We start from the raw sequence: 13,534 nt of genomic DNA, 5'->3' as shown, positions 1-13,534 counted from the left end.
CCTAACTCTAACCATAAATCTAACTCTACCATAATTAGAATATAACCCTAATCCTAACCTTAACCCTAGCTCAAACCCTTACCCTAACTTTGTCCCTAACCATATATCTACGTATGACTATAACATTTTACATTACAATATCCCAAAAATAAAATATATATTTTTATCTAAATTAAACTCCTTATATTAAATTTAAAATAATATTTGACTCAAACCTTAACCGTAACCCTAACCTTAACCATGAGCATTACTCTAACCCTAACCTTAACCATAAACATAACTCTACACCTAACTCTAACCCTAATTCTAACTCTACCATAATTGGACTCTAATCCTATCCCTAACCCTAACTATAAGCATAACTCTAACCCTAGCCTTAACCATGAGCATAACTCTAACGTTAGCCTTACTATAACCCTAACACTAACCCTAATCATAACCATAACCATAACTCTAACCCTAACCTTAACCATGACCATAACATTAACCCTAACCTTAACCATAAACATAACTCTAATCTAAACCATAACCATAACTCTAACAATAACCATAACCATAACTCTATCCCTAACCTTAACCATAGCTCAAACCCTAACCCTAACTCCAACCCTAACTCTAATGCTAACCCTAACCCTAATTCTATCCCTAAGGTTAACATTAACTATAATGGTAACATTGTCCCTAACCATATATCTATGTATGACTATAACATTTTACATTACAATATCCCAAAAATAAAAAATATATTTTTAATCTATATTAAACTCCTTATATTAAATTTTTAGAAATATTTTGAAGCATAATTTTATACTAACTTCATACAACTCTAATTAAAAATTAATTAACAATTTTATAGTAACCTTATCAAAATAAAAAATAAAAAGTAAATATTTTTCCTATTGTGCCGCGACTGCCACTAGCTATATATACCTCTATATATATTACGCCGAGAGTAATCGTTCTCGAGGCACCTATTTTTATTTTCATTAATCCCAACTTCGATTAAAATAACTTTGGGATTAAATAAAAATAGGCGCCTCGAGAACGATTACTCTCGGCGTAATATATATAGAGGTATATATAGCTAGTTAAACATGCTTAATGCTTCATTGTTCTTGAAACCTACTAGATTGTCTTCTTTCCAATATAATACATATCATTATATATGCTTGCTGTTCGATCATTCTTGAGGCCAAGTGAATTGCCTTCCCTACAATATAATGTATATGGAAAAATAAACTTAAGAATTCAACTTTATCTTATACTCCCTATCACAAAATTTTGAGTGTCTCTAATATTAACCCTAACCGTATATGCAATTTAATTGTAACTCTACTCCTAAACCCACGTCTAACATTGCTTGTCCACGTTATTTTTTGGAAACACATGTTTAATAGGTTTAGCTTGGGATAGGTATGTAGCGTTTTCTTTCTCGCAACGAGACACACACAGTCAGCTCCGCCGTCGAAAGTACACGGATTCCCTCCCAAATAACTATTAATTATTTAATTATTTAGTTGGCATCCACGGAATCCCATCCCAAGAAAAAACCACTTTTTTATTATAATTTTATAGCTGCCAATTATCCAGTCCGAATACAGATGTAAACTGTGGTGTACAAGAAATACGATTGGGCGGGCAGAGGAAGGAGGGAGGAAGGGGGCAGTATCACGAAGAATCGTGCAATTAAAGTCAAAAGGGCAGTTTAATGGGATAAGCTCAACGAAGGTTGCGTGTCCGCTTCAAACACAGGTTCAAGCACCCTATCCAAGCATTCACAAATCTGTTCTTGGCATATCGGGGTAATCATAGGCGCTGATCAAATCTTGGGGCGTGGTGGATGAAAAGACATATTGAATGATGGAGAGAGTGTATTCTGTGGACGATATATTGGGCACCTTCTGGAAATTGGACACACAGGGGGAGAGCCCTAGAATAACAATGCCTAGCCTCGAAGAGGAGGAGGGTGCTCGTCAGAGACCATTCAATCGCAGCGCTTCCGAATGGGCGTTTCAGCGCTTTTTGGCGCAGGCCCCGCCTTCGCCTTATCCCGATGAAGATAAAAAGAAGCCTTCTGATGAAGCCGCACCTCCGGTACAGACGGAAAAAGTAGCCGACAGCCATAGTCCTCAGGATTATGAAACTATTTTGAAACAAAAGCTTGATCTCGCTTGTGCGGCCGTTGCTTTCACTCGGGTCAGCCATTTATTCCTAATCTTTTTCTCTTTTAACATTGCATCACGCCCAAATTTGCCCATTTCTGGTTAATGGGGGTGTTTGGACCTGGATTATACCATTATACATTGTTATTGCAACAAAACGTCTTTGCCCATCTTGTTTTTCCTTCTTTCAATTAGTCACCGGAATTTCCTTATAAGAAAGAATGGAACAACTTCACGACGTTGCGCTGGGCTTACTTGCATTTGACGAGCCTCCGATTTATGAGGTTTCAACTGACCAAATCAGTCTTCATCACGGCATTTTTTACGAGTTGCCTATCTCTCATGTCACTGATTGCGTTTTCTGAAAACTATGTAGTTGAACTTAGGTAATCATCACACTATCTGATACACTGCAAAAACACCGCTTATATGAGAATGTACTTTACATTTATTGATATATCTGCAAGCCTTTTATAAGTTTGCCAGTAATATAAAAATAATGATTTTATTGCCCCAACCCAGTTATCTGTTCATACATTGATCTGCCCGCCAAACAAGCAAAAGAAAAGAGGAGGTTTTATGAGTTGCGTAACTTCTTTTTGTCTGGACATCCTCTTGGACTGCTCATTTTAAATTCTAACAAGATAATCCTCAGGTAATTTTGGGACTTGCACCCGCATATCATAGACATGGAAAGTCTTGACACTAGAGTAAAACAAACAAATTTATTTACAGGGCATAGCCCGGAAAGCTGTAGCTCAATCGCTACTGCTTAACCATAGCTTAAGTCACCTTTAACGAGTGACTGTAGTTTAGGCCTTCTAATAGAAAAATGGGCCTTGTTTTGCATTCTATTGCTTCTATAACTTACTATATGCAGGTTTCTCCCTGAACAATATCCTTATCTGCCAGACTATAGTGACATAACAGTCTACGATTTTTCACTGTGCAACACAGAGTTCTCGTGTACTCTGAATGTACTTTGGAAGCCTATGTAACCTTTTAGGGTGTTTAACTAGATGTCTCTTATTGGTGAGGTACGTGCAATAGAGTGGACATGCTTGGTTTATCAGTTGAATGATAGAAGGGCTTTCTTTCTCCTACCTAAACAAATGAAATTCATCAATTGAACTGCTATTGTAACTTCTGATTTTTATTGAACACCCTATCAAAAAGCTGGAAAATCTTCTTCTTTTTGAGCTTGTAGAGTGATTTTCCATTTTTTCTGTTCAGAGATAATGTCGTAGACAGTAATCCGTGCACTTATTGGCATTGTAGCATTTAATTTGTTTTGTGAATATATCCTAAAATAAGATTGACTGAGCACTTAATTGAGCTCTAACCCTAGGTTTTTTTTTTTTCAAATTTCTTATTACCTTCAGTTTCTCATTTTCAGGAAACAGATAGAAAAAAACTAGCATATCAAGCAGCATCTTTAACTTTAGAAGGTGTTGTTTACCTGGAACTTTTGTATAAATGATTCTTGTTAATGATATAAACCCCATGTCATCTGGTAAAGCACCTAACAAGAATCACTATTGGATAAGAGCTGAAAATATTTTGCAATGTTGGAAGTGAATTCTTAAGAGTTCTCATTTGTTTGAAGGGTTTCTAAGGTACTGGAGGGAAACTTTACTTTAGTGCATTGAATTGCTGGATGAAACAAATAATGGAAGCTGGTTGTCTGAGTATTGAATTGTTGTCTCATTTTATGCCCCTCTTATTTCTACAGGCTTCAGGAGCCAGTTTCCAAAATCCGATTCCCGTGGCTCTTTCGCCACAGCAGTCTCAAAATGTTGGAATGGAGCCTAAAACAGTGGCTTCAACATCAGCACCGCAAGTTTCTGGAACAGGTGTGCTTATAATTTGGCATGAATATCTTTAAAATGATAAATTTTGATGTCCTTAATACTTACAATATTACATTCTTAAGATGCAATAAAGGGATTAGGAAAAGAAAAGAATCTGTTGTTAAAGACTTTGCCGTGGCCTTTGAATCATTTGTATCTTGGTTGAATGTTTGTTCTTCCATTGTATAGTTGACCCTAATCCTTAAGGTTTGTTGTGTTTCTTTTTCTGCCGTAGCCTTATTCATAAATATCTACTGCGGTATCCTACTCTTGCTAAATCTGAAGGATCTGATTTATAATGCCACCTTCCATATATACAGAAGACATAAAGAAGTAAATTATATTATTGTCTTCAGCTCAATGGGATTTGAAACTAATTTGAGCAACACTAGAAAAGTACAAGGGGAAGAAAGATCCTGTAGACTTACAATTATAGTCAAAAAAACCTAAGAAATTTATCCTATTTTCATGCCAGTTCGTATGCATTTGACTTTGTAAATCCATGGGATTGGTGAATTGTGATTCATGATGTCTATTGGCAGATCCTACTTCTGGTTTAGAAATTTGTTAAGATCAAATGCATCTTTTTTGGTAAAATGCAGTGTTGAAGTCTATATACAGTGGGGGAGTGGGGTCAGCAACTGCTGAGCCAATTGGCATACCAGCGTTGCCTCCTAAGCCGCAAATTGGAAGTTCTCAATTCAAGGCCACAACCAGTGGATCGTCGAGGGAGCAAACAGATGATGATGATCTTGAAGCAGAATTAGAAGCCAATCAATCAACCATGGATCCAAGTGACTTGAAAAGAATGCGAAGGTAATGCATAAATTTTTCTGTTAGTCCTTCCTATGGATTGCGTAATATATGCTGTACTGGAAAGGGAGTCTTTAAATTTTTGTAGTCTTTGTTTAGGTGGCTTTAAATACTAGGATAGAGGATCCAGTAATTGAGCATTCTAATTTGTACTTCTCAAAAACTTATGTGTAAATTTTAAACGATTCCCAATTTTTTACAGTAGCTTACTTGGCAAGTTCCTTTTTTATAACTAAGGTTTCTGGGCTACATTATGAAGTATGATGCCACATCAGCTTGCTTTTTACCTAGTTGTCTAAAACGGCCTAAAAAAAGTGAGGCCAATTACCTGTAGTGTGCTGATGTGTCATCATATGATTCATTGCTTTTTAGAACTAAGGGATATATTTCATTCAGTTTTGGGTACTTGTCATCAGTAATAGCAACTTTCGAGTCACAACTATTGATACAATATCGTCAAAATATTGACCATTAAATCATCAACAAGTGTACACATTGAATCAACAAGAAACGTGCTGAATGAGTAGGTCCTCTTCCTTATCTTATTTATGTCTGTGGACCATGTAATATCAATAATCAATATGCCATCCTGTTTTATGGGTAATATTATCTTAAAAAAATCCTTTATTGTATTTTAGTTCTTTTCAATCATTCTGGTAATAAGGTCAGTAGCATGAATTTTTATCCTGTTTTATGAAGAATATTATCTTTAAAGAATTATTTGTTGCATTTTTGTTCTTTGGAAAGCCAGTTGTATGATATTTCTTTCATTCATACGTAAATAACATTGTGTCTACCTGTTTTGGTTGCCTATAGCCTTGAATCTTTAACTGAGATTTGTGAGGGCTAACATGCAATGTTTCAAGATTTTTTTTTTTTTACATTGTTCCTTTCTGCTGTGAGCCTTGACTATAGATTGCATTCCCAATTTAGGAAAAGCATATTTGTTTTGTGAGCTTTTGTACCTGCAAAAGGAGAGGAAAGTTATCTGAAGTTTTCTTTTATCAATATCAGATGATAAAGATTATTAAATGTACTTATGGAATACTTCAATATTATGTAATAAAATTAAAAAAAATGATAAGTGGAGGTGTTTTCTACAAGAAGTCAAAATGTGATATTGCTATTAGGATTCAATTCTGTAGTTCCCAACCAAACTCATTGACCCATGTTTTATGGGTAGTGGTTCACAAGAACCCATCTCTCATGAGTGTCGATGATTTGAACATTCAACACTCATTGCCTCCTCCTGATGCCCACCAGGATGAAGCATGAGGCCGTCCTAGGAGTTAGCCATCCCAATATGGCTCCAACTCAAGCATGCAATATCATCATTTGACTTGTGGTGAAAAATACCTCCCCTTATCAATTGACGAGCTAAGGTGGCTCTATAATGAATGGTTCATGAGCCACAACACTTGCTTAAAGTTTTACCAAAAAGGTCGCAAGCTAAGTGGGCTAAACCTTGAAGGAAACTCCATGTTAAGTGTGCTTGATTTGGAGCAATATTGGGATGGGACATTCCTGAAGGCCCAATGCTTTACCCTTGTGAGTATTACCTAGATGCAATGCATGCTAAGTGATCCAGTCATTCTCACGAGTGATGGATTCTTATGAACTTCTACTCAGGAAAACATGTTTCAATGAGTTTGACTTGAAAACTGTACAGCTGAATCCTGATAGCAATATCAGAATTTTAAAGAATGTGTAGATCGATTAAAAAACCTGTTCAATGAATTCAATAGAGTTTTGGAGGCTTGATGGAAAGAGAGAGAAGTGAGCTTAAGCTAACTTGGTAAACCCAACTCATCTGATTGCAGATAATGAGGAAAGATCCAATTAATTTTTTGAAGAAAAAGCTATAGGAATGTAACAATGCAATAAAGTAGAGTCGAGATTCTATTGCTTCTGTACCGGTTCTCAACATCAGCATTTTTTAAAGGATAAAAAAAAGAAATATGTGTATGACAAGGGGTGTTAGTATGAATTACGATGTTGATGTTGAATTCTTGCTATCGCTCTCTATCTCTTTTACTAACATAGTCCCTTGCTGGTGGTTACTTATTTTCTTTTGCAAAAGTTGTCCCATCAATAATTTTTATGCTATTTATAATTTTGTATTAGAATCTTCTCCTAAAATATAGAAGCTTCTATTGTTTAGGTTGGATAACTGTAGCCATTGACAACAGGTTGTGTGCCGAAAAGATATGCAATGGCTGCTTAACCACAAGTTTTTTACATCTTTGAATGTTATGCCTTCCTACCACTTTAACCTCGAATTTTCCTCCATTAAATCTTTGACAACAAATACAAATAGGCAGCCAAAAAAGTGGTGCAAGTCATTGAAGTCATAGTTTCCAAATTCGTACTGGACATGTACTCGGCAAGGCTGACTCGACCATGACTCGCCAACGACTTGGCAAAATGAAAAAACTCTTGAAATTTAGAAATTTTAACGATTTAAAACTTGTTTCATGACTGTTTATTGAATATAACTTAAAGACACTATAAAATCATCAAATAGAAGCAAACATACATAAACAAGGAATACATGTTCTACCATTAGACCAACTTGAATGCAGTCTCCTTTGTCCATAACAGAAATAAAAGGGTAAAAAGTAATGGAAGATTACATATTGTGTTGAATATTAACTGTAGGAAAGTGTATTATCATGACGCTACCCCAACTTTTCTTAATTCTACGAGTTGGGAAAAGGAGATGTGGAAAGACGGTCGACAATTTTTTTAACGAATATTCGGTATGGCAGGACTGCTAGGGGTAACTTGAACAACCTCAAACTTTGCTGAATTCCAAAAGTCTATTCAATTCACTGAATTTGTAATGATGATCCTCACCAGTCACACTTTTTTGGTCAAGTTTTTAAGTGTTTTCTTTTATTGAAACTTGAACTTTTTGGCATTTTGAATTTTCATACACCACTGTAGAAGGTCTTCTGGTTCTGAAAAGGGTTTGTATCATATAAGTCTGCAGTTCCTTGGGAACAGAAATTGTTTCTTGTGATGCGTCCTCATGGAACGAGATTCTTTGCAATGATTGTTGCTAGATAGAAAGTACCTTAATAAAAAATGAGAGAAAACAGCGAAAAAGTGATTATAATCATTCCTATATACATTGTCCTTTTACTCCGTCACATCTCCATTAGTTGTTGATGATGGTACACGCTTTGTCGCCGAACTAAATGTCCCTCTACTCCTAATGAAATTCACATATTAATTTTAATAAATCTATCCAGTCTGCACCCTTTCCTTTTTCTCACTGGAAATCTTTTTTTGCAACTATATGTCATGAAATAGCCTGAGGTAAGAAACAGGAGGCCTTCCAAAATCATACGCAGCAGCTTCGTTCGCTAGTTGAATCGGTCTTCTTATGTTGTCATTTGGCCTTTAAAAATCAGTTGTTCTATTTACAAAGGCAGAACAAGAAAACTGTTTGTTATTAAAGTGATTTTTCTACGGGCAAAAAAAATTCCTCCCCAGCCTTTTTGCCGAGTCAAACTCTAGTTTTCTTGTGATGTCATATCAGCGATTGGGTTAACAATCAGATTCCTAGCCTATTTCATCTTCTTTGAACTTCATGGATAACACAAAATGTTGAAATGGAAACACTACTACAAGGATTTTCAAGAGATACATTTTGGCTTATCCCCAACAGTTTAATCCCAATATTTAATAAAATTCTTACAAATGGGTATCCCGAATGGAACCAAAAGATATTTTTGTTATCTCGTGTTGGGATTTGAGATAGTAACTGTACCTGCCTTTGCGTTTGGTTGGAAAAAGGAGCGCACTGGGCAAGGACACATTCAAGTTTACTTGAGACTAGCCATTTGTAGATAGTGGTTTTCATGATACTGTTACCAAATGTGAGCCCTCTTTTGTTGCCTTTGCAGATAATTTTCAGTTAGGCCAATTAAATGGACATCAAGGAAGCAAAATTCAATATGGCGATTATTTTTCAAGTCATTTTACCCTCATCAACCATCCAAAAACGTTTTGAACCAATTATGTAGAGTCAATAGAAATGCTGGTATAATAGTTCATAGTAAATGCCTCTACTAATTGCACAGTGAAAATATTTTTATGCTTACCATTCGTCTACATAATATACGCTCAATACGCACTATATTTTGATAAAAGGGGCGGTGAAATATGAATCTTTCGAAGCTTAGATTCTGTTATTTTGTTAATAGGAGTGGAACATTTTTTCAAACTTTTCTTCAATGATTGCATTAGAGTTCGGCGCTGACGTCTTAAGATTGTTTTTTTTATGGACGTCTTAAGATTATCACTGTTTGGTCTTCTTCCAAACGTGCTCCCACCCTCTTCCTCCTCTCCAAATTTTTTTTTTGAAGTACCATGCTGTCGAGATGAATACTTGAATTTTGAATTTCAATATTGGATATGGATGTAGTAGTGTACCATGTTACCATGTGAATGTTCAATGATTTGTGTTGCAATTTTATTATGTTTAAGTTTACCAATTTAGTATGTTGTACTGAAACATCATCTCATAATAATAATTAGTATTTGAATTTCTATATGTATAGTATACAGCATCTACCCTATCCTCATGTTGCAATTTTACCATATTTAAGTTTTTCAATTTGGTATGTTATACTGAAACATCATTTTATAATAATAATTGCATTTGAAGTTCTATATATATGGTATACAGCATCCCTCCTACCCTCCCATCCCTGCACCCGCTGTCTTGAAATTGAGGTCCTTTGTCCCCCGTCTTAGAAGTCTTGACATCTTACCATCTCGATGCACCCTAGCACTAATATTACACTGATTTTTTTACTCATCTTTAATATTTCAAATTTATTTTTCTTCTATAATTCATATATTCTAATGACGGATCAAAACTCAAAATATTGATATAAACAAAATTTTACACAATATAATTTAGAAATAAAACATACAATAATCATTATGAACTGTAGAACTCTTATAAATAGACTTAAGACAAATAGACATAAATTCCGAAGAAGTTATATGGAATATTCTTTATTGACACTTGATTTAATTTTTTTTCTGAATAAATAGTTCCACAATAATAAATTCTGCAGTTCGATGTTTAATTAAACTGCCCCCATCTCACAGGGCATTGTAATTGTGCTTGAGACAAATAAATTCCGAAGAAGTTATAAGGATTATTCTTTATTGACACTGTCAATTTAAATTTTTTTCTGAATAAATAGTTCAACAAGAATAAATTCTGCAGTTCGATGTTCAATTAAACTGCATAAAATCTAATGACGTTCCTAGGATCTCAGACACTCAATCGCAGTTTTAAAAAGTACTCTAATTAAGGTTACTCTTTTTATAACCTGTGTTACACGGATGCATTCCCACCCCTCAAACCCCCTGACTGAGGCGTTTCGGGGATGGCAGGTTATTAGAGAGAATGTGGAAATATCTTTGGACGTTCCTAGGGTCTCAGACACTCAATCGCAGTTTTAAAAAGTGCTCTGAATAAGGTTACTCTTTTTATAGCCTGTGTTACACGGATGCATTCCCACCCCTCAAAACCCCTGACTGAGCCTGAGGCGTTTCGGGGATGGCAGGTTATTAGAGAGAACGTGGAAATATCTTTGGAACACATTCCTAGAATCAGGGACTGCAGGACTGAGAAAATCCATAGGAGATGCCTGGTTGTCCCTGAGGTGGGTGGGGGCATCTCATATCTATTGATCATCTCGGGCACAGCAAGGCATGCCCTGCAGAGAAGCCATTTTTCTTGCAATGCTAAAAAAAAAAAATGTTTATAATATTAATAAAGCATAATAAAATCAGGGACTGCTGAACTGAGAAAACACACAAATAGGGGATGCTTGGCCATCCTTTAGGGAGTGGGGATATCTCTTATCTCTTGGTCATTCCGGGGATGACAACGTGCACCCTGCAAAAAAATAACTTTTTATAATGTTTGAAAAAAATCATTTATAGATTAATAAAGAATTGTTAAATATATCACAACGACATTATAACAGCAGTATATCTTGACACATTATAACAGAAGCAATAAATATATAATGGCAGTAGTACAGCAAATAAATTAACCATGACAACAGTGACAGAAACAATTTTAGTTTATTAGCAATAAATATATCATTATTCAAATTCAAAGTTAAGGATATAAGTATTATAACAGGTAACATTAACACTATCAGCAATAATTTGGATTTCTGATTTTGTTGTTGGAAAATGTCTGAGACTTCAAAATTCTCGATATAGTAATTAGAGTCTGCTACTATTGTTATTTGAAAAAAAAATTGAAGGTATATTTGCCATGGCGTGGTGCAGTGTGGGATTGTCTACTAAGTACAAACAACCAATTTCTTTTTGAAATGTGGTTGGCATGCAGACTTTTGCAGACATCATCGGACATCATTTCAACATTGTAATATTAACTGCTTCTATTTTTCTGCTGTTATCAACTTCTATAAATTTGACTCTTACCCTCTCCCCCATATATGTATGAAATTTAAATATGTTTTCAATTCAAACATATTTATGTTCCAACGCAAATGGCCCCCAGACGGCAGTCTGAAACGTGTTTGTTGCCATCTCATCATTCTCATCCTGTAAACGACCATGGAACACAGTTTTTAACAAGAGATTATGATTGGAACGCTAGCTATCTACAGTGAGAATTCCATAGGCATTTGATTAGTTCTTTTCAATTTTTACTATGATCTGCTCGTTTTGGTACGTGAAATTTTCTCCCTGAATTTACTCCTTGTTCACATATTTCAAGATCTCAAGAAGAATACGCATACGAGTCTACTTTTGACAAATTTGGCAGAAAATGTATATACTTCGTTGAAAAGGGGAAAGCAAGGGAGTTGAATTCATACGAGTCAACTTTTTGACAAATTTGGCAGGAAATGTATAGACTTCGTAGGAAAGGGGAAAGCTAGGGAGTTGATTTCAACTCACTGGACAATTGAACGTTCTTCAACAAAGAGCTCCCCAGTTTGCAATAGAACTATTTCCATATAAAACTGGAAAGGCCTTTGACTTAGCTTTTCGTAGTGATCATAATGGTTTGTTCTATATATATTATAGAGTGAACCTTCCATGAGCTTAAAAATTTATATGGTCATTTTTTTGCCAATATTTAATCTAAGAGTTGACTATCAACTGTGCTTCTTTTTGAGGCTGTAATGGTGAAGAACACAAATGTTGTTCTCATGTTTATGGCAGGTTCTGCTTGCATTTGTTTTATATTTTATTGTATTTTATTTAATTTCTCAATCTTATTGCATTGAATTGCACTGGCCTAAATATTGTGTGCATGAAAATATGATTCTGTGAACCTCGTGCAAGTATTTTTGCTGGGACTTTGTTGCACCGACGATAACTAAGTACTTGGATCCTAAGATCCTTATGCTGAACTATTAAGTTGTTATCCTCTTTTATGTTAACTGAATTCATTTTCATTGGATCACAGAATGCTATCAAACAGAGAGTCTGCAAGGCGTTCCAGACGAAGAAAACAAGCACATTTGAGTGACCTTGAGATGCAGGTTTATATTATTTGATTGTCTGCCTTTTTTGAGTTTTGCAAATGAATCCTTGCAATGGAACTTTGTAGTCACTATTACTCTATAATGGCAGGTTGCACAGTTAAGGGTAGAAAATGCTTCTTTATTTAATCGTCTCTCTGATATGAGTCAGAAATACAATGAAGCTGCTGTTGATAATAGGGTACTTAAAGCAGATGTGGAAGCATTGAGGGCAAAGGTATGGCTTGGCTCGTATTTTTGCAAGTCTTCATATGGTGCCTACTACTAATGTTTTGCTGTTTGCTAGTGTTTATGGTCCCTTTCATTCTTTTAATCTTTGAACGGGAGTTAAAAGAGGTGAATATTTAAGTTATTCTTTAAGTGTTGCTACTTTGTCCACAATTTCAGGTAAAAATGGCAGAAGATATGGTTGCCAGGGCATCTGGAGCTGGTAATTCACTTCAGAATCCGTCGCAAATTCCAACCGATTCTCACCTGCAATATATCGGTGGCTCAGTGGAGTTGCCTGTAACTTCTGGTGTTCAAGATTCCAATACATACTCGCATAAAGGGCAGCCAACTGCAACTCAAGGACTTCCTCGTACGGTTTCGGACACGACCCATCAGAGTAGAGGACAGGCAATGCATAATGCTGGAACCAAAATGGGACGTACACCATCCATGCAACGTGTAGCAAGTCTAGAACATTTACAAAAGCGAATCCGTGGAGGAGTGATTTGTGGATCCAACCCATGGGGTGGAGCTTGGGATGTTGAAAGCTCCCCTAAAGTTCAAAATGGTGGGCGGTAGCATAGAAGCTACATGCCAAGTCATCTCTAGGGGTATAATCATTTGAATTGTGTTTACATTACCATTCATTGTTGAGTGTAAAAAATTGTACGCCAGCTGGCTGCAGATTTTACAGACGACAGAATCTAACTTAGATGTGAAAAATTTATTTTAGTTGTAGAGTAACAGGACTGGACTTCGACAACAGTTGACTCTGGTTTTCCTCTTTAGCACGTTGTATTCATTGATTATGAGAAGCAGCAAAACTTTGCAAATGTACAAATGAAATTTATATCTGCAGTAACATATTGGGTTCGTCTTGGTTGGTAACTTGGTTAATAACAAAGGGGTTCATTTATCATTGTTGCTATCTCAGATCTCTTGA

The 13,534-nt window shown here is 35.7% G+C and overlaps 1 protein-coding gene across 1 annotated transcript; it reads left to right on the top strand.

Moving 5' to 3' along the window:
• Positions 1-1,794: 1,794 nt before the first annotated feature.
• Positions 1,795-13,519, top strand: LOC149573091 (light-inducible protein CPRF2-like). Its single transcript, XM_089814265.1, has 6 exons — positions 1,795-2,196; positions 3,895-4,015; positions 4,615-4,828; positions 12,306-12,381; positions 12,473-12,598; positions 12,769-13,519. Exons 1-6 carry the CDS (start codon positions 1,858-1,860, stop codon positions 13,168-13,170), a joined length of 1,278 nt encoding a protein of 425 aa, XP_089670391.1. The 5' UTR covers positions 1,795-1,857; the 3' UTR covers positions 13,171-13,519.
• The last annotated feature ends 15 nt before the right edge of the window (positions 13,520-13,534 follow it).

This window comes from Cupressus sempervirens, chromosome 2 (assembly GCF_028749045.1).
Source record: "Cupressus sempervirens isolate cs-2001-9-10 chromosome 2, ASM2874904v1, whole genome shotgun sequence".
In the NCBI taxonomy this organism is placed as follows: Eukaryota; Viridiplantae; Streptophyta; class Pinopsida; order Cupressales; family Cupressaceae; genus Cupressus; species Cupressus sempervirens.
This window is presented reverse-complemented; position numbering and strand designations above follow the sequence as displayed.

Bases quoted from the DNA above. Each gene is read 5' to 3' on its own strand.
- LOC149573091 (XM_089814265.1), top strand. From the start codon at position 1,858: ATGATGGAGAGAGTGTATTCTGTGGACGATATATTGGGCACCTTCTGG. The intron at 4,829-12,305 runs GTAATGCATAAA...ATTGGATCACAG, and splicing joins GACTTGAAAAGAATGCGAAG to AATGCTATCAAACAGAGAGT. The intron at 12,599-12,768 runs GTATGGCTTGGC...CCACAATTTCAG, and splicing joins TGGAAGCATTGAGGGCAAAG to GTAAAAATGGCAGAAGATAT.